This window comes from Macaca mulatta, chromosome 15 (assembly GCF_049350105.2).
Source record: "Macaca mulatta isolate MMU2019108-1 chromosome 15, T2T-MMU8v2.0, whole genome shotgun sequence".
NCBI classification, from domain to species: Eukaryota; Metazoa; Chordata; class Mammalia; order Primates; family Cercopithecidae; genus Macaca; species Macaca mulatta.
In genome coordinates this window covers 79,714,585-79,740,222 of record NC_133420.1, presented here as the reverse complement: position 1 = coordinate 79,740,222, position 25,638 = coordinate 79,714,585, and the positions used below count along the sequence as shown (strand labels likewise).

The 25,638-nt window shown below is 45.4% G+C and overlaps 2 protein-coding genes across 4 annotated transcripts in view; one reads left to right on the top strand and one right to left on the bottom strand.

Moving 5' to 3' along the window:
- The window catches only part of ACER2 (alkaline ceramidase 2), a 46,152-nt gene extending 41,220 nt beyond the window's left edge, over nt 1–4,932 (top strand). For all 3 annotated transcript variants that reach the window (XM_028835133.2, XM_028835132.2, XM_015117626.3), the window contains one exon: nt 140–4,932. In XM_028835133.2, the coding sequence (XP_028690966.1) occupies nt 140–326 (187 nt within the window). In that variant the 3' untranslated portion in view covers nt 327–4,932. The remainder of the gene's footprint in view (nt 1–139) is intronic.
- A 5,546-nt stretch (nt 4,933–10,478) lies between these two features.
- LOC697790 (microtubule-associated protein 1 light chain 3 beta) lies at nt 10,479–14,558 on the bottom strand. The gene is made up of 2 exons (XM_077966414.1): nt 14,487–14,558; nt 10,479–10,988 (listed from the first exon to the last, which is right to left on the bottom strand). Exons 1-2 carry the CDS (start codon nt 14,556–14,558, stop codon nt 10,527–10,529), a joined length of 534 nt encoding a protein of 177 aa, XP_077822540.1. The 3' UTR covers nt 10,479–10,526.
- Nucleotides 14,559–25,638: the final 11,080 nt, after the last annotated feature.

Genomic DNA, 25,638 nt, shown 5'->3' with positions numbered 1-25,638 from the left:
TTTCCTAATTAGAAGAGGCCCCTGGGCTGCAAGTACAGTCAGCAAGGTGGGTGGTTACACTGGAAGAAGGAGCAGGCTGAACTCAGGCCAGCGGAGTCTTCATGCTCATCAGGTTCTCACCTCTTGTCTCCCTCTGCAGGCACATCCTCATCTGCCTTGCTGCCTACCTGGGCTGTGTATGCTTTGCCTACTTTGATGCTGCCTCAGAGATTCCTGAGCAAGGCCCTGTCATCAAGTTCTGGCCTAGCGAGAAATGGGCCTTCATTGGTGTCCCCTACGTGTCCCTTCTGTGTGCCAACAAGAAATCATCAGTCAAGATCACGTGATGGCAAGGTGGTGGCTGGCTTCTCTGCTTATCGCCCCTCATGCAGTGGGCTTCCTTTGCTAGGAAGACAGCCAAGGGATTTTGAAGAGTTGGGATGTGGGCTATCTTTTCAAAAATCTGTTTGCTGAGGCTCTCACTAATATGTCTGTGGACCACCAGGATTCCCCTGTGCAAGGGGAAAAGTGTCTATTCCTTTCACAAAGACGGAAAATGGAGGGCTTAGGGACACTAGATGCATCTTTCTCAGCATCGCTTCCAGATGCAGTGACTTGTTGCGCTGCATCCTTAATGGCCATGGCAGAGCAGTCCCTTGGGGGATCCAGCCCTGTACAATGCATCTCGTCCTGGAGAAAGCTGGCCTGCTCCAGACCCCACCATTCCCAGGCACCCTTGGAGTGGATTCTACTGATGACAGACAGACCCTCTGACAGACAAGACCCTCTGACTCTCTGATGGAAGATGCCAGAGATTTTCCTTTGGAGTAATTGTTCTTAAACAAAACCAAACAGATGAAACACACACAGGACTTGTGGCTAAAAAAGGCTAGTTTTTCACTTGCATTTCTCAACTAACATGCATCTGTGAATCCTTTTACTACTACCTCTGTGGAGAGATGGAGAGACTTCAGATAAAGGTGAAGCTAATGCGTAAAACCCTCTCTGCCAAAACCTACACTCCACTGTAGGCCATTCTTGAAGATGAGCACAGTTTTTAAATACTGACATCATTTCCGCTTCCCCCTCCCACCCCAGCTCAGCAGCCTCAAATCCACAGAGAAGAAGAATTATGGCATGAACATTCCCACAGACCCACCATCTTTAAGACTTGACCTCCATAAGTTTACCAAAAGGCTCCTCACAATTGTGGTGGGGGTTCTGGTTCAAAATTTGGAGCACACATGAAGTTTTTGGAAACTTTTTCTCATTTAAAGTCTCCAGTATGCTGTACTGTTCTGGAAATTACCTTCAAGAATCTCACTTCTTGTTTCTGTTGTGTTTTCTGTGGGCATCATGTTATTCACTCTTGCGGTAGAAGGTGCTTTCTGGGTTTCCCAGAGTATCCAACGGCTCACTTTTCTCAAGTGCTGGCAGTAACCATGCACTCACGGGCTAGTTTGGGCCGCTGATGCAGCAGTGCAAATCTGTTGCCTTCTGAATTTTTCTCACCTAATGTGACATTGGCTACAATCAATCTTCTCTTCATCGGGCTGAATGCAAGATTCAAGAACTGTCTTCAAGGTGCATGGTGGGAATTATCAACCTCAGGGATACTCATTTTAACTCAGGCATGTCCTGCTTTGTAACATTCCGTTGTTGGGAGAGGGCAGGACAGGTGCATTCTTGTGTGGGCAGGAGTCATGTCACTGTCCTACATATGTAAGAGTTGGGAAGGTGATGATTTTTGGCACATCCAGGAACTCTTACTCTAGTTAGAATTTGTACAAGATCCAAGGTGAAAACCCCAATAAGCAACTGAATTTAGAGTTTAAAAATGAATGACTTTATGCTACATCTGTGGTTATCAAATTATGTAGCTTGTTCAAGAGCAGAACCCTGTTTGTAGTAAGAAATCTTTGTGGAACCCCAGTGTGTGAAATAAATTGTATTTTATTAACTCAAATTTAAGGTCAAATTTCTAGCATTTACTTAATAATATATGAGGTGGTAAAAATGCAAATTAACAAATTGGTAATTTCCAAAGTAGAAAAATTAGGTGTTGAATGAGTGTATATGTTGCTTTATTGTACTTTTATATATAGAGAGAGTGTGTTTTGTTTTTGAGTCAGGATCTTGCTGTATCACCCAGGCTGGAGTACAGTGGTGCAATCATGACTCACTGTGGCCTCTGTCTCCCAGGCTCAAGTGATCCTCCCACCTCAGCCTCCCTAGGAGCTGGGACTACTGGTGCATGCCACCACTCCCAGCTAATTTTTGTATTTTTTCATAGAGATGGGGTTTCACCATTTTGCCTAGGCTGGTCTCAAACTCCTGGGCTCAAGAGATCTGCCCGCCTCAGCCTCCCAAAGTGCTGGGAATAGGCATGAGCTATCACGCCTGGCCTAAAAAATATTTTTAAAACGATATTTGAATTAAATATTCGTAGAACTTCTAATGTACCTCTTTGAGACCTATGTGGTTGATGGAACAGAACTGCTGTTAAGTCCTTTGGGTTTCAAGTCTATAATTTTTTTTTTTCTTTTTTTTTTTTTGAGACGGAGTCTCGCTCTGTCACCCAGGCTGGAGTGCAGTGGCCGGATCTCAGCTCACTGCAAGCTCCGCCTCCCGGGTTTATGCCATTCTCCTGCCTCAGCCTCCCGAGTAGCTGGGACTACAGGCACCTGCCACCGCGCCCGGCTAGTTTTTTGTATGTTTTAGTAGAGACGGGGTTTCACCATGTTAGCCAGGATGGTCTTGATCTCCTGACCTCGTGATCCGCCCGTCTCAGCCTCCCAAAGTGCAGGGATTATAGGCTTGAGCCACCGCGCCCGGCCAAGTCTAGAATTTTTAAAAGGCAAATATCAGACCATTCTTATTTTAGATTGACTTTATCAGGCATGGATTCTGGTCTCATCTACTTTATGGTATAAATGCTCCAAGGTAGGGGGTTTGTTGTATATTTTAAGCCCAGCTTTTTTTTTTTTTTTTTAATGTGAGAAGCAGAATGTGTTTCTAGAAACGGTTTTAAAGAGATGAGCTGAGAAAGAAATGTCGAATGGAGTATATTTGAGGAGGACAAAACATTACTTCACTTTTGAACAGAAATCACTCTAGCTTGCCAGCATGGGATATAAACCAAAAGAGTAGAAATATACCCATCTTATTTTAAGTTGGATTTATGGCATCACTCATTTATGTAAAAGCACTACAAACTCTTTAAAGAAAATTGGGAAACTACAGAAAAGTCAAAGAAAAAAAAAGGTAACCCATATTTCTATTGCCCAGGTATAATCCTTGTTAATATTTTGGTGTAGTCTCCTCTTTTTCCCCCCAATATAGTTGTAAATAAATGATGTCTTTCAGAGTTGACATTTATCCTGTAGCTTGAATGGCATATACATGCCAGTTGTGTATTTTTTCATGAAGTGTGGGTTTGGAATACACTAGAGTTAGCTATATGCTTGAATGCTGATCATTGACTTCTGAGACTGACTACTGAGTCTACCTTTTTAATCAAGCCTGACATGAATGGGCCCTAAAAAGTAATGAATGGAATTCTACTTTTTGATGTGCCTCTGCACTTGGCTTGGTGAGTCATCATAAATAGCTGTTAAATATGTGACTGTACAGATTTTGATATGTTCAGATTATAAAAAATGAACAGCTTATTTCATTAATTGATGGGCAGTCAAGAACCTCCCTCCCTCCAGTAGGGCTGACACTTAGGAGTTAGGTCATGGTGGTGGTTACTTGGCATGGCTAATCAGATTTCGTTCTGGTCAGAATTTGCCCAAGATCAAGACCCAGCAGAAACTGGAGTTAGGTTATAAAAAACCATTCATGTTTCTGAGTGATCATTTCCGTCAGTGATTCATGTTTTACAGTGTTTAGTTGTTGATTAGAAAAAGTAATCTTTTCTTCCCTTTATTACATCATTATAAATCAAGTCCTTCTGTGAACACATTTAAGGTGCGTGGAGATGAGATGTCTGAATCCATTTGGGGACGGGCTGCATTTTTGGGGAACTCTATGCTTGTCCAGTGAAGAGTGCCTAAAACATTAATTGTAGATCAAAGATGTTCTGTTGAGGGACAAAGCTTGATGGTCATCAAACACAAGGCTTTGTAAAAATACAACCACCTCTTCCACTTACTGGATCTCTCAGGTGTGTAAAACTTCTCTCGCCAGTTCATCATGCTTCCATGAGCCAGTGCCATGTCGAGTCCCCAGGACTGGGATTTGAGTCTTCCTGGTTCTTTAACCCTTGGGGCAGACATGGAACCATCTCTGAGGGACAGGTGGATGCTGAAGCTCACCCGGTCAGGGCCCCTCTCCTAGCTCCTTTTACACTGAAATTAATCTGAACGCTTCCATAGCCAAGGCTTTGCCTAGGTGCTATTATTCCAGCTGGCCAAAGAGAAGTCTTGGGCCAGATTGGGATTCTCAATGGATTTTATACACATAATTCCCTTAACAAACTTAAAAAAAAATGACCCCTACTTTATAGGACTAATTGTTTGAATTGTATCTTTCTCTATATGTTAAACCAGATTTAAAACTATTTTATAACCACAATATGTAATCAGAGCAATCTCGTATTTTCAGATATATACCTTGTTATATACCTTATGTAGATGTGCTGTATAAGGGTGGCATGCCCACTGGCTGTGGTAAAATTTAATCCCCATTGCTTTGGGAGTGATTTAAGGCCTTTTGAAGTGGAGCTTTTGCACTTTATACTTTTTCTGTGAACTATGATAACTATATTTGATATTAAAGCTGTAAGTGGCATTTTCAGCAAATGAATATGTACGTGTGTGTCTATTTCCAAAATGATTTCTGAACTATCTGCGGTGAAAATGTATCTGATGGATTGTAGAGCAAAGCACATTGCCTAAATTCATTTGTTAATGAATTGGGTACCATTGTTATTAAAAATGCTTAAAATAATTGTAGTTACTTGTTGGTTTCTTCTCAGAGCTGTGAAGTTAATACATGAAAATATTTCCAGCATAAAGTACCTAAGAACAGTTTATTTTTACTAAAACTTCTATAGTCATGTCATATAGATATAAATCTCAAATACAGGTCTGGTGCGGTGGTTCACGCCTGTAATCCCAGTACTTTGGGATGCTTAAGTGGGTGGATCGCTTGAGCTCAGGAGTTCAAAACCAGCCTGGGCAACATGGTGAAACCCTGTCTCTACCAAAATCACAAAAATTAGCCAGGTGTGGTGATGCACACCTGTAGTTCCAGCTATGCAGGAGGCTGAGATGGGAGGATTGCTTGAGCCTAGGAGGCAGAGGTTGCAGTGAGCAGAGATCGCACCACTGTGTTCCAGCCTGGGCCAAGCAGTGAGACCCTCTCTCTCAAAGAAAAAAAAAAAAAAGACCATAAGAGAAGAAAGACTGGTTAAGCATTATCTGTATCATTACAGTGGTTTTTTTAGACTTTTTTTTTTTTTTTTTTTTCTGGCAGAGGTGAGGGGACAAGGAGTGGCCCCAAAGTTCTTTGGCAATAGAAAAGCTGTAGGAAAACGTCCATGTACAGGTTGAATATCCCTAACCCAAAAATAAAAAATCAGAAATTCTCCAAAACCTGGAACTTTTTGAGCACCTATATAACAATCAAAGGGAATGTTCCTTGGAGCATTTCAGATTTCTGATTTTTGGATTAGGGATGCTGTATAATGCAAATATTCCAAAGTCTGATAAGATCTGAAATCCAAGCATTTCTGATTCCAAGCCCTTTGGATAAGGGACATTCAATCAGTATATAATTTTCTGGGTGTTCAGATATCTCTGGTAGTCCATCCAGGTAAAGAGCCTCTGCCCAGCAGGAGGCTAAGCAACCTTTCAAATCCTTTTGGTGCTGAAATTGGTTACTCACTCTTCAGGACTGAACTTTTTTGAGGCTATGGTCAGGGACAGTGGCTGAGGAAGTTGAGGGCTCTGCTTTTGGGGCACTGGCACGGGTGTGTTTGCCTCTCTCCCCGACAGTCTGGACTATTTGTGTCTCCTCATGGGTGACCTCTTTTTCTGAGTCTGACCAGGAGTTGATGCAGCCACCCCTGCTCCCTTTTCCAGCTTGCACTTTGAAGACCAGAGCTCAGGGCCTAGCCTCTCCCACTCTTCTCTTTTAAGGACTTTTCATTAAAAGAGCATTACGTTGAAAGACTGTGTTAAAGGACTATACTATAAAGGGCTGGAATGGGCAGACCCAGGGTTCTGGTAACTTACATCTTAGGGGTCCTCAACAAACTGGAAACTTAGATTTTTTCCTTGCAGACTGTTTCCTGGTTTACAGTTTCACAGTTCTTAAGATGGTATTTGGGTTTGTCATACCATTCTGTCTACTTTTGTATAGTTGGATTTTTTCATAATAAGAAGTTAAAAGATGGTATTTGAGCTTTTGTTCTCCACTCTCTACAGAGCGGGTTCTCAGCCTTCTTTCCCACACCGTTTTAAGAGGGCTGGCAGCCCCTGTCTCCCACTGGAGAACTGAATCTTGTCTCAAGTGGCACTTCTGTCTCTTAACTGTCTCCAGTCTGGCGACATCTAGTTTACCTGGGAAGTCTGTCTGGGTGTTAACTCACAAAAAGGAAGAGATCACCCTCATCTGGGTTTTTGTTTATTTTATGCTTCTCATTAAAACAAAACATTTGATTCAGCTACTTTGGCAATTGAGAGCAGAAACCAAAGTGCTGTTTTTAAGATGTAACAAATAGCGGTAGTTTATTTTTATATTTGGGCTAGTGATAGGGAAGTGGCTGAAGGTAAGGCCAGGAGCCTGAAGTAATGGAAAACGTACAGTGGCACTGATGATATTTGCGAGAGAGGGTTTCCTGTGAACAAAGAAAGCCATTGGCTACCGGGGTGAGAGGGACGGAGACTCTCCTGGAGTAATATTGCCATCTTGTGGCTCTTTGAGGCATTGCTATGTGGCGCAAGCGAAGCCCTTCCCAGTTCCTAATCATCCCAGAGGTCGCCCATTGTCTCAAAACGCCAAGTTATGTAATCTCTTTGTGGGCCCAGGTATGTTTCCCTGGATTTTTCCAAGCATGTTTCTGCCTTCCTTTTCCTCTCCTCTCTTCCCTTAGAAATTCAGTTTTCACTCCTCGCCCCAGGTGTTTTACACGTTGTCCAATGTGATAAAGCAAATGCTGTTGGCCCTCGGTATTCGAGGGAATTGGTTCCAGGACCCCTCAACCCGCATACCAAAATCCCAGAGGCTCCACTCTTATATATAAAATAGCATCGTATTTACATATTACCTCTGCACGTCCTGCTGTGTGCTTTAAATCATCTCTGGATTACTTATAATACCTAATACAATGTATATGCTGTGTAAATAGTTGTTAAACTGCATTGCTTTTTATTTGTATTATTATTTATTGTTGTGTTATGATTTTTTTTTTTTTTTTTTTTTTTTGAGACGGAGTCTCGCTCTGTCACCCAGGCTGGAGTGCAGTGGCCGGATCTCAGCTCACTGCAAGCTCCGCCTCCCGGGTTCACGCCATTCTCCTGCCTCAGCCTCCCGAGTAGCTGGGACTACAGGCGCCTGCCACCTCGCCCGGCTAAGTTTTTGTATTTTTAGTAGAGACGGGGTTTCACTGTGTTACCCAGGATGGTCTCGATCTCCTGACCTCGTGATCCGCCCGTCTCGGCCTCCTAAAGTGCTGGGATTACAGGCTTGAGCCACCGCGCCCGGCCATGATTTTTTACTGTTTCTTTTTCCCTGAATATTTTCGATCCATGTTGAATAGGTGGATGTGGAACCTGAGGTTACAAAGGGGCTGTATTTAAAACCAATTTAAGGTAGTTGTGATTTAGAGAAAGTTTTGTTTTTTTGTTTGTTTATTAGGTATGGGGTCTTGCTATGTTGCCCAGGCTGGAATGTAGAGTCTATTTACAGGCACCATAATGGCACACTACAGCAATGACCTCCTGGCCTCAAGCAATCCTCCTGCCTTAGCCTCCTTAGTAGCTGGGACAAAAGGCACTAGCCACCGGCCAGTCTGGAGGAAGTTTTTAATCCACTGGAGTGAAATTTAACTTTTGGGATTAATAGCTCAATTTACACAAGTCAAATGTAATTATAACTCACATCTTTTAAAAGATGAATCTAGTTTAAATCAACACTTAGCAAGTGTCTGTTTGGTATTAACTATTATGCTGCCTGCAGAGGGTTATAGGGATGGATGGAGCAGCTCAGATATGGGGAGGGAGACGAAGGCCCCGGACTCTGCCGAATCGCCATAGTAGAGAGGAATCAACAGTGTCGGGGAGGCAGGAAGGAGACAGTGGTTGAGTTTTCACCAGGGAGGAGCTGGGACTTGAGAATTGTAAGCTTTAACTGATAAACCACGAGCCACATATAATATGGAATTTCAGTCTGGTGAAATAATTGGTAGACTCCCTAGGAATTTTCTTACAAGCAAACCTTATTTGACAGCCCATCACATAAGTTATCTTTCACGTAAGTGGTCTCATTTACTCTTCTCAGCTACTTTGCGAGGCTGGCATTACCATTATTCCTGTTTTGGATATGATACAGCTGAGGCTTGGAAATGTAGTTTGACCACTGCTGTTGCAAGGATGGGAACCCAGGACTTTTGACTCTCAGGTTTAATTCTCTTTCCACAAAGGATTTAATGCAAATGAGTTAAAGGTTTTCATGTAGGTGGGCATCAAATTGGAATTATCAGTTTCAAAAGTGTCCTATTAGTACAAATAATGGGATAAAATACCGTTGGCCTTTCATATGCATGGGTTGTATACCTGTGAATTCAACCAGCCTTAGATAAAAAACACTTAAAAAATTCAGTACTGAATATGTAGAAAGTATTTTTTTTTTACAGTTTTTAATTGTGCCTTTATTCCACTTAGTTCATTAAAAATGTACTTGTTTTAAAGATCCTACAAACTAACATGGGCTATAGGTCACCCCTCAGCATGTTATTTATTTTTTTAAAAAGCAGTATTTCTTAGAGGAATCTTACTGATCACACAGTAGTTACAATAATGTCAGATATGATGTATACAGTCTAAACGAGACAGGCCGGTTAAGAATTTACATGATGTAAACATATACATACTAAAAGCTAGCCAAGTGGACAGACGCATGCAGCGGGGAGAGCAGATGATAGGAACTCCTTTAACGATCAGTACAGGGCTCAGATGCAAGGAATCTGGACTTCCCCTGTTACAGTAAATAGCTTTCACTAACGTATACAGGTATTCCATACACATCTGAACACACGAGGGTAAGTTGTGACCTGCTACACGTACAATCTAAAGTGGTGTAACTGTGATCTTCCTGTGATACTCCCAAGAAAACTGTAAATAGTGAACCCCATGCAGGCAGTGGGAAGCACTGGTCTTTTATCATAGGTTGAACCTGAAGAGGTTTAACTCTTGACAATAGTATTTGTAAAGAGTGCATGGCTCCTTTTTCTGTTTTCTCCACAGCTGACATGCATTCAGTGCAGGGGAATTCTGATGGCTGTTTGACCTAACAGTGATAACTGAACTACTGTTAAAAATGTGGGAACCTTTTCAATAATATTGAGTTACACATTTAACATTAAAAAAACAAAAAGAAAAACATGGATCATCCATAGCTTTAAGCCAAAAGGTAGAAGGGAGTGTGTCTGAATTTTAATGCTTTTAGTTATACTATTCTGTGGTTTCTACCACTGTCCTAAAGAATGACATGGCTACACTGCTTCTTTCCACACCAACACAGGCACTAGTTTGAACTCAGACAAAACCTGAAACAGAAGAAGTGCCACTCTTCCTCCGGGGTCTTTTAAGAAACTGGACCAAAATTATAAATTATTCAAGTTTCCTTTTGAGTGGTGTCTTTATGTGTGTAACTATCTAGAGAACAAACCAAATAAGAAATGTCTACCCCTGCAAGAGTGTGGACTTTGGGTATAGCTCTGTTAGGAGTCAGGAGCCTCGAGCAGCGTTTACAGCCAGGGCTGTTTTCTTACGCACACCCCATTTACCCTGCGTTTGCGCCAACTATTACGGCAAAAGCGTTTTGCAGGGATTGTGCTTCACAACTCAGGCCTACAGATCCTCTTATGGAGATCTCTCCAGCTAAGTAGAAAACTACCCGAAAAGGCGGCGGGTTCTGTGAACCTGAAGAGAAGACTCAGGGTCTCTCTGAAAGCCTTTAAATTACTGCTGGAATTGCAAGTTCCTATTAGTGAGAAAACAGCATTAAAATAACTTGAAGGTCTATTTCATTGGCAACTTAGAACACAAAGTATTTTATTTTTAAACTTTTAAAATTTGAAAACAAGCTGGGCTACATTAAATAATACAGTTTCCAAAACTGAGTTCACTTGGAGCTCAGTTTTTCTGCTTGAAATACAAACACAACTTCTAACACTCGTAGGTGGGAACAGTACTGTTTGATGATCTGTGATTAGATGAACTGATCGATCTCAGTTGGCAACATCCCTTTTTTTTTTTTTTTTTTTTTGCCTTGGTAAAGGTTTAAAAAAATTCTAGAATAGATGCATTTTTCTAGTTTTACACTGACAATTTCATCCCAAACGTCTCCTGGGAGACATAGACCATGTACAGGAATCCATCTTCATCCTCACTCTCATACACCTCTGAGACCATGAAGACGCTCACCATGCTGTGTCCGCTCACCACCAGGAGGAAGGCTTGATTAGCATTGAGCTGTAAGCGCCTTCTAATTATCTTGATGAGCTCACTCTCATTGACGTCTCGAACGTCAGGTACAAGGAACTTCGTTTTATCCAGGACAGGAAGCTGCTTCTCACCCTTGTATCGTTCTGTTATCACCGGGATTTTGGCTGGATGCTGCTCTCGAATAAGTCGGACATCTACCCTTTGTTCGAAGGTGCAGCCCTGCCTGAAGGTCTCCCCCGGCAGGTGCGGGGATCTGGGCCGCGGCGGCGACAGCGCGAGGGTCCTGGCGGCTTCTGGGGACGGCGGCGGCGGAAAGTATTTTTTCTTGTCATTCTGTAAGCAATACAATATAACAACTATGTATGTAGCCTTTACGTTGTAATAGTTATTACAACTAATGTAGAGATGCTTTAAAGTATAGGGAAGGGCTGGGAGCGGTGGCTGGCTCCTGTAATCCCAGCATTTTGGAAGGCTGAGGTGGGCGAACCACTTGAGGTCAAGAGTTGGAGACCAGCCTGGCAGGGCGCGGTGGCTCACGCCTGTAATCCCAGCACTTTGGGAGGCCGAGACGGGCGGATCACGAGGTCAGGAGATCAAGACCATCCTGGCTAACACAGTGAAACCCCGTCTCTACTAAAAAAATACAAAAAACTAGCCGGGCGAGGTGGCGGGCGCCTGTAGTCCCAGCTATTCGGGAGGCTGAGGCCGGAGAATGGCGTAAACCCGGGAGGCGGAGCTTGCAGTGAGCTGAGATCCGGCCACTGCACTCCAGCCTGGGCGACAGAGCGAGACTCCGTCTCAAAAAAAAAAAAAAAAAAAAAAAAAAAAAAAAAAAAAAAAGTTGGAGACCAGCCTGGCCAACATGGTGAAACCCCGTCTCTACTAAGAATACAAAACTTAGCCTGGCGTGGTGGCGCACGCCTGTAGTTCCAGCTACTCAGGAGGCTGAGACAGGATAATTGCTTGAACCCTGAAGGTGGAGGTTGCAGTGAACGGAGATCGTGCCACTGCACTCCAGCCTGGGTGACAGAGCAAGGCTCTGTCTCAGAAAAAAAAAAAAAAAAAAAGGGTGGGGGAAGAATGTGCATAGGTTATATACAATTACTGCATGATTTTATATCCTGGACTTGAGCATCCTCAGATTTTTGTAAACGGCAGCTAGTAATCAAAACAATCTACTGCTTAACAGTCCCATGGCCATAGTGAGGAGCCACAAGCTATCTCTCCTTAGTGACAGGTCTGCAAGTCTCATTATTTCCTGGCCATCTCTATTGGATGCCCATAGACACCTCACATTTGCCTGTACTTATACCTCTCTTAAATCTGGGCCTTGTCCACTTTTTCAGTGAGTGGTGTCACTTTCCATTCAGTTGGCAGAGGCAGTCCCCACCTCCCTCAGTTGTCTATATCCGATCTATTTTGAGACAGGGTCTTGCTCCGTCACTCAGGCTGGGTGCAGTGGTGCAATCATAGTTCAAGGCAGCCTCCATCTCCCTGGCTCAAGGGATCCCTCCTGCCTCAGCCTCCTGAGTCACTGAGACCACAGTCATGTGTCACCATGCCTTGCTAATTTTTAAATTTTGTCTCTTTATGTTGCCCAGGCTGGTCTCAAACTCCTTGACTCAAGTGATCCTCCCAAAGTGCCGGAATTATAGGTATGAGCCGCTGTGCCCAACCCATATCTAATCTAATAGTATATAAATCCTCTTAATTCCACTTCTCCAATGTCTCAAATCCATCCATTTCTCCTTATCCTGGAGAAGGTGCCACCATCTATTGCCCATCTGTCCTCCTGCTGGAGCCAGAGCTGTCTTTCTAGAGTGAAATCTGACAGTGTCCTTCCTGCTCAGGTCCCACCAGTTCCTCCCCATTGCTCCTAGAACAAAGCAAACCTTATTGGAGACCCCGAGTGTGATCTGAAGTCTCCTCCACGATCTGGTCCCTGCCTTCCTTGCCAGTCTTTCTGGTTTTGAGCATCTCCCCCTCATTCCCTTCACTCGAGTCTCTCAGAGCTTTGTGTGTTCTTCCTGATCTTTCACATGGCCTTTGGGCCTGTCTCCATTGCTGTGTAACAGATGAGCTCAAAACTTAGTGGCCTGAAACATCAGAAATTTATTCTGTCACTGTTCAGGAGGCCAGAAGTCCACAATCAAGGTGTGGGCAGGGTTGGCTCCTTTTGGAGACTCTGAGCGAGAATCTGCTCTGTGTCTCTCCCTCCATTGTCACGGGGCTTCTTCCTTGTGTCCCTGTGACCTTGTGTCTAAGTTTCTCCTTTATCTTATAAAGACATCAGTCATTGAATTTAGGGTCCACCCTAATCCAGTATGACCTTAACTAATGACATCTGCAAAGACCCCATTCCCAAATAAGGTCACATTCTGAGATTCTGGGTGAAGGTGAATTTTGGGGAAACATTATTTGAACCACTACACTGTCATGTGCCAAGCATGTGGAATCCCCTCCCCACTTTTAGCTAAAACCACCAGAATGGATTTAGTGTTGTGGAACCTCTAGACTCCCCCGCGTGTGTGCATTCACCTTGCATGCACACATACGTGCACACTGACACATGCTGGCACACATGTACCCAGGGTTTCCTCTTTCTCTCCCATGGTCCCTGGTGAAATTTCCTGTAATACCTTTTCATGCTCTCCCTCCGAGGCAGGGAGGGGTACCCTATCTACAACCAGCTGTGGAAAATACCCCGAGAAGCAGTGAAGGGAGGCAGCACTAAGGAGGAGAGTGATGTGGGCTGAACTAGGAAGGAGGGGGTTTTAGGAAGCTGGCCTGGGGGTTCACTTGGAAGAAAACCTGTTCCCTTCCCAAATCTTAGGATGTCTGGAGGGATAAGGCCATCCAGTCTGGCATCTCCCTGCCTTCACCACATGGCCTCCTCATCTTTGTATTCCCAGAGACAAACCCAGGGCCTGGGAGACTGAATCCAAACATCAATTTATCAACCAATCAATCTGTAGAGCAGCGATCGCCAAACTTTTTGGCACCAGGGACCAGTTTCATGGAAGACACTTTTTTCCACAGACTGGAAAGGGCTGGAGGTGTGGGGTGGAGAATGGTTTCAGATGGTTCAAGCTCATTACATTTATTGTACACTTTATTTCTATTATTATTACATTGTAATGAATAATGAAATAATTATTGTAATGTAAGGATGATAATTATTATTACATTGTAATATATAATGAAATAATTACAACTCACTGTAATGTGGAATCAGTGGGAGCCCTGAGCTTGTTTTCCTACGAGTAGGTGGTCACATCTGGGTATGATGGGAGATGGAGACAGATCATCAGGCATTAGATTCTCATAAGGAACACGCAGCCTAGATCCCTCCCATAAGCAGTTTACAACAGAGTTCACGCTCCTATGAGAATCGAATGCCACTGCTGATCTGACAGGAGGCGCAGCTCAGGCGGTCATGCTCGTCCTCACCCCGCGGCTCATCTCCGTCTGTGCAGCCCGGTTCCTAACAGGCCACAAACAGGTACTGGTCTGCGGCCTGGGATGTGGCGCCCTGCCTTAGAGCAAAAGAGGTTTGGGGTGTGGTGAGAATACCTTGCCCGGGTAAGGAAGGCTTCCTGGATTGGAATGGGGCGTCCAAACTGAGACCTGAGGAGCCGGGAGAACTAGGCCAGGGGAAAGGTCTCCAGGGTGCCAGACCGCTGGGCAGATGATGGCTCTTCTGTCCACGGCACTTGGTTGGATGTCAGTAGTACTGAGGAGTGTGTGTGTGTGTGTGTGCAAGTGTGATCGTGTGAGTGTGTGTGTATTTTTGTGCAGAGCAAGTGTGAAGGAGGCCAGCAGGAGCCATACCCATGAGTTGAAAATATCAGAAAGGGGAGCTATGACCTGCAAGATACATTGTGATTGTGGTGTCTTGGCCATTGTGCGCTGGGACCACAGGAAGGTCAGGGATGCACTTCTGCTTGGTCCTAAGGCTGGCAGTTGGGAGATGCGGGCGTGTGGAGCGGAGCCCGGTGGGTGCAGTGTCTGGAGCTGGCTGGGAGCAGCTCAGCCTGGGTGTCGGAGGAGCGGGCGGGCGCTGCTCGGGGCGCCCACCAGGGGGCAGTGCTGCCGGGCGAGAGCGCTGCGGGCTGAGGCGCGCGGGGCTGCGGGGCTCGGGGCTGTGGGAGTAGGAGGCGCGTCACTGTGGGACTGGGGGCTGGCGGGCGCGGGGCACAGGGCTGCGGCGTGGACAGCCAGGGCGGCTTTTGCCTCCCACACAGGCAGGAGAGTACTGCCTGTACTCGCCGCCAGGGATGTTTCCGGGCGAGCGGACCGTGCTGACTCCGGGCTGCAGAAACGCGCCCCCAGAAGAAAGCTCTGCGCTTTGCGGGAGCTCCTTAAAGCCAAGGTTCCAGAGAATGGATTTATCCCAAAGCTGATAACGCTAACACTTCTGCCACCCCAAGGCTGTGTTCATGCATATATCTATATGAGATTCCCTGAAAGTATGTATGTTTCAGACCCACAAAACCAGGTTCTGCCTCTAGGTGACTCCACTCCAGGTTTCAGTTTGGTTGCCCCCTTGACAGTCTAGATCCCTAACCCCAGATCCACCAGAGCTGCTGAGAAACTGGGGCAAGCATCCACAGACACAAGTGTCTTGGGGTATGAGTGGGTATATGGGTGTGGATGAGAGAGTGAGCGAGCGAAGGAGCTCAGCAGTATAACGCCAGTAGCACCTACACTTCCAGTTGTGACAACCCAAAGTGTCGCAAACATTGTCAAATGTCAGATGTCCGGCCAGGAGAGCCAGGAGCTGTCCTTGCTTGCGAGCCGGGAGCTGTCCTTGGTTGAGAACCACTGATTTAGAGATTTAGCTTTCCTTTACCATTGCTGCTTATGGGTTAAGCCTCAGTCTTTTCCAGAGGGCTTGGATTGTGACTTGTACAACCTCTTACCAGAGACTTCCACCCACCAAATTGAAAGGGTCACAGGCCAACTCCGGGAGTGGAGAACCTGGGTTCAATCAAGGAAAGGGCCAGGGGCCTCCTTTCCTCCCGTGGCCTTGGCTTCTGCCTGCGAGCTGGGGAGAAAGTAGCTGCTGGCCTGGCCGGGAGTGCTGTGCTCTGCTCCCAGTTTCTCTCTTCCAACAGTTAGAAAATGAAAGTTGGAAGAGATCCGAGAGGATATCTAGTTCAACACCTGCCCCTTCCGTTAAAAAAGTGTTTACGATGAGAACACTGACATTCAGAGCCCTGAAGCATGTCTTCCAGGGCTACGCAGCTTTTATGAGGTAGAAGTAAGACCAGGCCCAGGTCTCCTGACTTCCAGCCTAGGGCTTTTTCTGCTCCATGGACAGCCTCTCTGAGTCCCCCATTAAAATGCAGTCCCCCTGGAGGGCACACACTATAAACTAGATGAGTAGCTGCTTAATAAATGACCCTGAAACTTAGTGGCTTGAAAGAAAAATAAACAGTCTCTCAGTTTCTCTGGGTCAGGAATTTGGGAGCAGCTTGGCTGGGCAGTTCTGCCTCAGAGTCTCTCATAAGTTTCAGTGAGATGTTGGCCAGGGCTTTTAAGTACAGACTTTGGTCAAGAATCTTCTCTTGGCCAGGCACTATGGTTCACGCTTATAATCCCAGCACTTTGGGAGGCCATGGTAGGAGGATCACTTGAGGCTAGGAATTTGAGGCTAGCCTGTAGAAGTATTAACCAGAGCATTTCTTGATTCCAGACTCACTGCCTCAGCCTGGAGACCAGGATGGCATCCCCAGGTCCTTTCAAAGTCATCTGCAATGGAAACTCTCTGCTTTTAGTTTTTCCCAGGACAGTCAGCCAACCAACCACTGGGTCTGGCAGGCTGGCTGTGGAATAGAGGCTGGAGCCCTGATCTGAGCTTGCAGAGGACTGGCGCTGCCATTTAACAGCTTTAGGAGTTTGGGCATGTGAAATTGCTTTGTAAACTACAAAGGGCTGTGTGTAAAAGCCTAAGGTGGATATTCTTTTTTTTTTTTTGAGATGGAGTCTCGCTCTGTCCCTCTGGCTGGAGTGCAGTGGCGCGATCTCAGCTCACTGCAAGCTCCGCCTCTCAGGTTCATGCCATTCTCCTGCCTCAGCCTCCCAAGTAGCTGGGACTACAGGCACCCGCCACCGCGCCTGGCTCATTTTTTGTATTTTTAGTAGAGATGGGGTTTCACCGTGGTCTCGATCTCCTGACCTTGTGATCCGCCCGCCTCGGCCTTCCAAAGTGCTGGGATTATAGGCGTGAGCCACCGCGCCCGGCTAAGGTGGATATTCATGACGCTCTTGCCACCATCTCAAGCTGGTGACAGGCGACCTTCCTGATGTAGATACTAAGGAGCTTTTTTTTTTTTTTTTTTTTTTTTTTACCATGCTTTCATTCGCAGCATTGTTTGATGACTGCCCCAAACCTTCCAAGTCAAGTGAATACTTCTGAGAAGGTTGTAAAATCCATCACTGGGCCCTTTTCTTCTTCTTCCAAACTGTACACCACCCACACTGAATACCTGCTTCCCTCTAGGCCTAGGCCCTTCTGTTCCCTTTGCCCAGCATACCTTCCTCCCTCCCCATATTTTCAACACTTGTACTTCCATTTTTCCCTTAGGACTTCATTTATGTATCACCTCCTCCAGGAAGCATTCCCTGATAACACCCTGGTCACATCCCTGGAGGCTGGTTTATGTGCCCTTCCTCTGTTTTGATAGTGACTTCTATTTTCTATTGACCATGAGGTACATCACACTGTATCTGTCTTTACCAGTGGGTATGTCTTGTTCATTCTTCTATTTGCAACATTCTAGAATCCCTGAATATTTGACAGTGTATGCTTTCCCTCTACCATATGGCATGAGTGAGACCAGGGTTGGAGCACTGGTGCACGCCTGTACAGTGGTATGATTTTAAGCTACTTGCTTGGCCTTTCTGTGTTTGCACAAATGGAAGATGAGACTAATGATAGAACTGAGACTTACTATGGTAGCTGTGAGGACTATGATCATCCACTGAGAGAGGAGCGCACCGTGCTTGGTACAGAATAGTGGTGGGATTATGGAATTCAAAGCGAGGCAGCTATTGTTATCATCAGTGTATGGCTGGCCTGGATCCATGATACTGATGTGACACCATTATTTATACTGTAGGTCAGATTCTTCCATTCTTGTGGGTAAGTTTCATGAGGGAAGGTCTTTGTTCAGCTTACAGATGTATCTCTGTAGCTTAGAATAGTGCCTGGAACGTAGCGGGCGCTTGGTAAATGCTGGTTGAATGAGTGAATGAATGAGGTACCAAGAGACCCCATGGGATGATTCATCTTGGTGGCCAGTCCAGTGTCCCCTGGCGTCCAAGACTTCTTTTATGCCTTAGAATCTGGCTAGTGTGTGTCTCCAAAGAGCCTTCATTTAGCCCAAACCAGAGGTTCCCAAACATTTTTACCAAGTGTCTTCTTTATCATAAGTTTGAGGAAAAAGTTATTTCTCTTGAAGAGAAAGCAAGAAGGAAGAGAACGCCCTGTTTTAACCTCCAGTGCCAAACGCAGCCTGAAACACACACGCCCACAAGGCTCCTGTTCTTGGGAGAGACACACGGTAAAGTGGCATCTGGAAAAACCCAGTTCAAGCCAAATTTGCGTCAATTTGTTCTCTGTCAGCCTGTGCTTCCAAGCACAGTATACCAAGATGACAGCTCCACCCCGATTTCTGCCTTTTCTTCTTTCCAAAGAGAACTTTGATTTAAAAAAAAATCTTAAGATGCCTGGAAAGAAATTTCTAGCCTACAGACCAGCGTTGTCTATGAGAACTTTCTGTGGTGATGAAAATGTTCTATAATGTGTGCTGCCACTAGTTACTTGTGGCTGCTGAGCACTTGAAGTGTGGCTGGTGTGCCTGAAGAGCTGAGTTTTCAACGTAATTTTAATTAATTTAATTTAGATAGCCACATATGATTCATGGCTATGGAGCCGGGTGGATGGGACAGTGGTGTGTGGCTGAGAGGAGAGGGCTGCAAAGGGGGCCTCAGATAGGGGTTAGACCCTGGAAGTCTTCTCTTGGCCCTTTCTGGGGGACTGGAATCAAGAAAAGGCCAAGAGCCTCTCAGTGCTTTCTAACATAGGTGCCCCTTGATCAGCTTAGAATAAGAAATGAGGTCACATTCCTTTTTTTTTTTTTTTTTTGAGACGGGGTCTTGCTCTGTCGCCCAGGCTGGAGTGCAGTGGCCGGATCTCAGCTCACTGCAAGCTCCGCCTCCCGGGTTCTCGCCATTCTCTTGCCTCAGCCTCCCGAGTAGCTGGGACTACAGGCGCCCGCCACCACACCCGTCTAGTTTTTCATATTTTTTAGTAGAGACGGGGTTTCACCGTGTTAGCCAGGATGGTCTCGATCTCCTGACCTCGTGATCCGCCCGTCTTGGCCTCCCAAAGTGCTGGGATTACAGGCTTGAGCCACCGCGCCCGGCCAGTCACATTCCTTTTAATGTTCAAACCACATGATTTATGATGAGGGTGTCATGAGCCCTTATCATGCCTCACTTTCTTCTCTCACCCTGGGGGATCTCCGTCCTGGAAAATCTCACACACACCCTCCCTGGGGGCTTCCTTGGTCCTGGGGGACAGTGTCGTTACTCTCATCTTCAGGAGAGAAAATCAGGAATTCTGGTTCTCAGCTGCTCCTGCCACCTTGGTCACTAGGTGTCACCAGTGGTCCTGCAGCCCACCAAAAGGAAGGAGGCCACACCAGTTGGCAGGTCTGGGGACAAACCTGGAGGCTGCGTTGGAGGGAGAAGTTGGCTTCCTGCGGGGGTGAAACTCACACTTACAACCGTACTCGAGGCACCAGATCAAGTGTCGTGGTGTGGGGGAACGTGGGCGGTAGGGTTCTGGGACATTTGCTGTATGACTGTGACCCGTGTGACCCGTTTTGGTCATCTAAAGGAGTAGTTTCTGCCTACATCCTGCCGAAAGAAGTGACTTTTGGAATGCCTGCCCTCTTTCTCAATGGACCCCGGCAGGCAGCCCCCCTTATGAAAGGGAATTGTTTGATGTCAGTGCTCCTCCCAGAGCCTGAGTTCTTAATCTTCCCCGTGGTCACCCACCTTTGAGGGAAAGTGGCCTCAAAGCAGGAGCGGTGACAGACCTGGGTCCTGGTCCCCACGCTGCTGCCCGCTTTTGGTGTGACTCAACTTTCCATTCCCACCCCCAACTCCCGCCCAGCACCTGCACCAGAGAGAAAATAAGACCCGCTACAGACTTTTGTGACTTTTTGCTCTTGACGCTAAAATAAGATTTTACTTTCCTGACAGCTCAGAGTACAGTAGGGGCTTAAATACTTGCTAGCTGACTGAATACTAGTTGGAAGGTTATTAATGTAGGTGGGGGAGAACTGCACTTTCTTTCCAGGTGAGATTCAATCATAGGTATCTGGCCCCCAACTTCCTGGAGTCAGAAAGAGTATGGTTTCATCATAGCCTGACCTCCAATCAGCTATGTAATGGGGTATGTCACTTAATCCTTCTGAGCCTCAGTCTCCTTGTATACAAAATTAGGGTGATATCTAACTTTCAGATGGGGTGATGGTTTAGTTTTATGGTTAGGTTAGTTTAATGTGGGTAGGCCTCATCCAATCAGTGGAAGGTCAAAATAGAGCAAAAGAAACCTTTCCCCTACTTCTCTAGCAGATGCCTTCAGACTACATCTGCAACATCAGCTCTTCCTGGTTCTACAGCAGATGGCCTTCAGACTCAAACTGCAATATCAGAGACTGCCTAGGTCTCCAGTCTGTTGGCCTTGACTGGAACTGCAGCATAGACTCTCTGGGTCTTTAGGCTCCCAGCCCACTCCACAGATTTTGGACTTGCCCATTCTCCAAAATTGTGTGAGCCAATTTCTTCTTCTTCTTCTTCTTTCTTCTTTCTTCTTTCTTCTTCTTTCTTCCTTCTTCTTCTTCTTCTTCTTTCTTCTTCTTCTTCTTTTTTTCCTTCCTTCCTTCCTTCCTTCCTTCCTTCCTTCCTTCCTTCCTTCCTTCCTTCCTTCCTTCCTTCCTTCCTTCCTTCCTTCCTTCTTCCCTCCCTCCCTCCCTCCCTCCCCCCTCCCTCCCTTCCTCCTCCCTTCCTCCCTCCCTTCCCTTCCCTTCCTGTTTTGCTCTTGTTGCCCAGGCTGGAGTGCAATGGCATGATCTCAGCTCACTGCAACTCCTGCCTCCTGGGTTCGAGTGATTCTCCTGCCTCAGCCTCCTGAGTAGCTGGGATTACAGGTACTCACCACCATGCCCAGCCAATTTTTTGTATTTTTAGTAAAGATGGGGTTTCACCATGTTGGCCAGGCTCATCTTGAACTCCTGACCTCAGGTGATCCACCTGCCTTGGCCTCCCAAAGTGCTAGGATGACAGGCGTGAGCCACCGCGCCTGGCCAGTAAATCTCTTTCTAAATAGTCTCATGTTCTATTGGTTCTGTTTCTCTGAAAAACCCTAATGCCAATGGCTATGGGGATTAACTAAAATTACAGTGTGAAAGTATCTGATACAGTATGCAACCAGTACCAAAGCATCTAGTAGATGCCCAATAAGAGCTACTTTGCAACCCATCCTCCCATTTCTCTCGGTCAAGAGTTAAATAGATTCCTCAGGACGGGAAGAATACTTCCCCTAGACCTGGAAATCCACTGGCTACTCAGTCAATGTTGGTCACTTTCAGTGGACTGCCGGGCTCTGTCACATTTTGGGATGCAAACATTTCCCAGGGTGCCTCTCTCCCTCACCTGGCTCCAGTCTCCTAAGTCTTAGAACAAGAAGGCATGTACCTTTCTTTGTTCCCTGTTCACTAATTGCTTCTGGGTGGGTAAGAGTGGGAAGAAGAAGATAATTCCCTCCTCCTCCTCCTTATCAATAGTCTCCATTAAGCCACACGTGTATGTGGCATCTGAAAGGTGAGGGGGTGGGTTCATTATGCTTCTTCAGACACATAAGACCTCTTTTCCACTGAGTGCTTCTTACCAACTGATGGCAATTAGTAGAATTATTTTTAGCATATCTGAAACCTTTCTTTCTCCTAGTGCACTTTTTTTGTTTTGAACAGAAATGCATTGTCTTGAAGTTCTGAAGGACAGAAGTTCAAGGTGTCAGCAGGCTTGGTTCCTTCTGTGGGCTGTGAGGAAGAATCTGTTCTATGCCTCTCTCCTGACATCAGGTGGTTTCCTGGCAATCACTGGTGTTCCCTGGGCTATAGAAACTTTACCCTGATATCTGCCTTTATTTTCATGTGGTGTTCTTCCTGGGTGCATATCTGTGTCCAAATTTCCCCCTTTTATAAGGACACCAGGCATATTGGATTAGGGGTTCATCCTGTTGTGGTATGACCACAGGTTAACTAATTACATCTGTAATGACCCTATTCCAAATAAGGTCACTGGGGGTTAGGACCCAATGTATAAATTGTAAGGAACTCAATGCAACCCATAACAGGTGCTATTTTAGAATTCTCTTCAAGTGGCTTCTTCTTGAATCTTTCTGACATAATCCTAGTTATCTTCGGTAGCTTTATTGTTATTTGGTAAAACAATAGGTTTCAGGCTCATCTTGCACATATCTGTTCCGGGCTCATTTTGCCCAGACCTGGACTCAGCCATTCCTCCAAGAAGCCCTGTTTGTGTTTATTTATTTATTTTTATAGTTTGGTGAGAAATTGTATTTCAAGGCCATAATCTGGGCTCTAGAGCTGCTCACTGCTACCAGGTTAGCTGCTGTTTGTAGCTCTTTTCAGTGGGCAGGTTTGAAAGTCGTGTGAGGGGCTAAGAGTTTCTCTCTGTAAATAGTTCTTAATACCCCAAGTTTGTTAGCCCTTGCTGACCTTAAAAGTTTCCCAGAATTGGCCGGGCACAGTGGCTGACGCCTGTAATCCCAGCACTTTGAGAGGCTGAGACGAGCGGATCACCTGAGGTCAGGAGGTCAAGACTAGCCTGGCCAATATGGCGAAACACCATCTCTACTAAAAATCTAAAAAATTAGCCGAGCATGGTGGTGGGTGCCTGCAATCCCAGCTACTCAGGAGACTGAGAGAGGAGAATCACTTGAACCCGGGAGGGGGAGGTTGCAGTGAGCTGAGATTGCACCACTGTACTCCAGCCTGGGTGATAGAGCAAGAACCTGTCTCGAAAAAAAAATAATAATAAAAACAAGTTTCCCAGAATTGTTCTCCACAGGAGAGGGTGTCAGCTTTGCTGTCTAAGCCAAACCCTGGTCAAGTCGATGATGTTCTACTGACCTCAATCCTCCCATTGCAACTTTAGTTAAAAATAGCACAATTTCTTCACCCCTGCTCCCCATGGCCACACGGCTGCCATACAGGGCTCAAGTAGAGGATGTCTCCCATTTCCAGGGGTGAAGTTGTCCCTGGTGACAGCGCGAATGCCCCTGAGTGTCTTTATCACCTGTTCATGTACCCCTGGCCTACCGTGTGCTGCCTACTCCAGCCCTGCCACACTGTTCCCCCTTCCCTTCAGTGCTCCCCCAGCTCCTCTCCAGTTCCCACAGCCCGCAAGACCCACAGTCCATCTCAGTTTTCTTGGACTACTTAGGCCTCCACGTGTCTCAGTTTCCAAATCTGTGAAATGGACGGAATCGTATCCACCTCATCAAGTTGGAAACTTTAAATGAGTAACTACCTAGTATAAGGCTTAGCCCAGCCAGCCCCCATCAATTTGAGCTTTTATTTTTTATTTTATTCTATTTTATTTTTTTCTGAAGCAGATTCTTGCTCTGTCACCCAGGCCGGAGTGCAGTGGTGTGATCTCGGCTCACTGCAACTTCCGCCTCCCGGGTGCCAGCGATTCTCCTGCCTCAGCCTCCCGAGTAGTTGGGACTATAGGTGTGTGCCACCACACCCAGGTAATTTTTTATTATTAGTAGAGATGGGGTTTCACCATGTTGGCCAGGCTGGTCTCAAACTCCTGACCTCGGGTGATCTACCTGCCTCAGCCTCCCAAAGTGTTGGGATTACAGGTGTGAGCTACCCTGCCTGTAATTACATGCATGAACCACTGTGCCTGGCCTGAGTTTTTATTTTTACTCTAGTCCAATAGCGCTCCATTCTTGCTGCATATTAGAAATATCTGAGGAGATTTTCAAAGAAAATAGTGATGTTTAGTCCCCACCCTAGGAGAGTTTTGGCCAGGCACTTCTTCCTTCATTCCCAAGTGACAGTGGTGTAAGGTGGTCGTGAGTGTGAGCACTCCCCTCAAAGTTTCAGAGTGGTGAAGGGTGGTTAGGGTTTATCCCAGAATATTAGACATCTCTTTTCCCCACTGTGGAAATTCCTCACAGTCCATCTTTCCCCTTAGGTGAGACCCTTCTCCCAGCTTTCCTTTGTTCCTGTTCCAAAGGTCTGTTGGTCACCGTCAGTTGGCAGAAAAATTACTATCACGTTCTCCTTCAGAGATAGTTTATTTGCCTGCAATGTTTTCCTTCCTCACCATTTCCAGGGTATCTCCACGTTTCATATAGAAAATGGCCCCACTGAAGTATTTTCCTAAACTAAAGAGAAGTCTTCTTGTCTCTGATTATTTTTTATTTTTTTGAGACGGAGTTTCGCTTTTGTTGTCCAGCCTGGAGTGCAATGGTGCAGTCTTGGCTCACCACAACCTCTGCCTCCTGGGTTTAAGTGATTCTCCTGCCCCAGCCTCCCAAGTAGCTGGGAATTCTGGCATGTGCCACCACGCCCGGCTAATTTTGTATTTTTGGTAGAGATGGGATTTCTCCCTGTTGGTCAGGCTGGTCTCGAACTCCCAACCTCTGGTGATCCACCTAGCTCGGCCTCCCAAAGTGCTGGGATTACAGGCGTGAGCCACCATGCCCAGCCTCTGAAGATGTTTTATGACAACAACCACAGTCCTTTTTTTGTACGCTTTTAATTTTAGAAATTAATGTGATTTATATTGGTGCAGACGATTCACAATTACAAAGATATCAAACCAACCTAAGTGCCCATCAACTGATGAGTGGATAAAGAAAATGTGGTGTATATACACCAGGGAATACTACTCAGCCGTTAAAAGAACAATATAATGTCTATTGAAGCAACTTGAATAGAGCTGGAGGCCATTATTCTAAGTGAAATAACTCAGGAATGGAAAAACCAAATATCATATGTTCTCACTTATGGGGGGAGCTAAGCTATGTGTACACAGGGCACACAGAGTGTTATATTGGACGGTGGAGACTCAGGGGAAGGAAGGGGGAGGGGGTGAGGGTTTAAAAGTACATATTGGGTACAATGTACACTACTTCGGTGAGGAGTGCTGAAGTCTCAGATTTCAGTGCACCAGTCCCTTGAGGAGTATACGTTGCGCCCAGTAGTAGATGAATTCTATATAATTCATCTATGTAACCAAAACCCATGAGTACCCTGGTACCCCTAAAGCCATAGAAAAAAAGAATAAAATAAATAAATAAATAAATACATGGGTGTAGAGTTATAAACCATATGAATGTTCCTTAATTTTAAAATTTCCTTTTGCTGAACATTTCACATGTTTCTAATTTTTTGATATTATAACTACTGTAATAATGAACACCTCTATGTGTACATTTGTGTTCACTTATCTGATTTTTTTTCCGGTGTGTTGAATCATGCAAGTTAACTTTCTGGATTAAAGATTACGCCTGTTGTTAAGGCTTTTGAAATATATTGTTGCCAAAGTGCCCTCCAGAAAAGTTGTACTGATTTAGTTTTATCCTCTGTCATGGTGTATCTTTCTTAGTATATTTTTTCAACAGTTTGCACATTTTTACACCTTGTAAAATATATCACACATACAAAAGTTTATGTGACATATACATACATTTTAAAAGACTAAACAAAAATAAAAAAACACCATGTTCTCATATCTCAGCTGTAATGAACTGAAGCATTGCCAGTATCTTTGAACCTGTCCAAGGAGTGACTGCCTCCTTCTGGTTTGTCCAGAACTGTTCTGGTTTTAGCACTGAATGTCCCAGATCCTAGTTAACCATTTA

Coding starts and splice junctions, on each gene's coding strand:
- LOC697790 (XM_077966414.1), bottom strand. CDS start 14,558: ATGGCCAAGACACCACAATCACAATGTATCTTGCAGGTCATAGCTCCC. Junction 10,989..14,486: donor CTGATATTTTCAACTCATGG/GTATGGCTCCTG, acceptor TATTGCTTACAG/AATGACAAGAAAAAATACTT.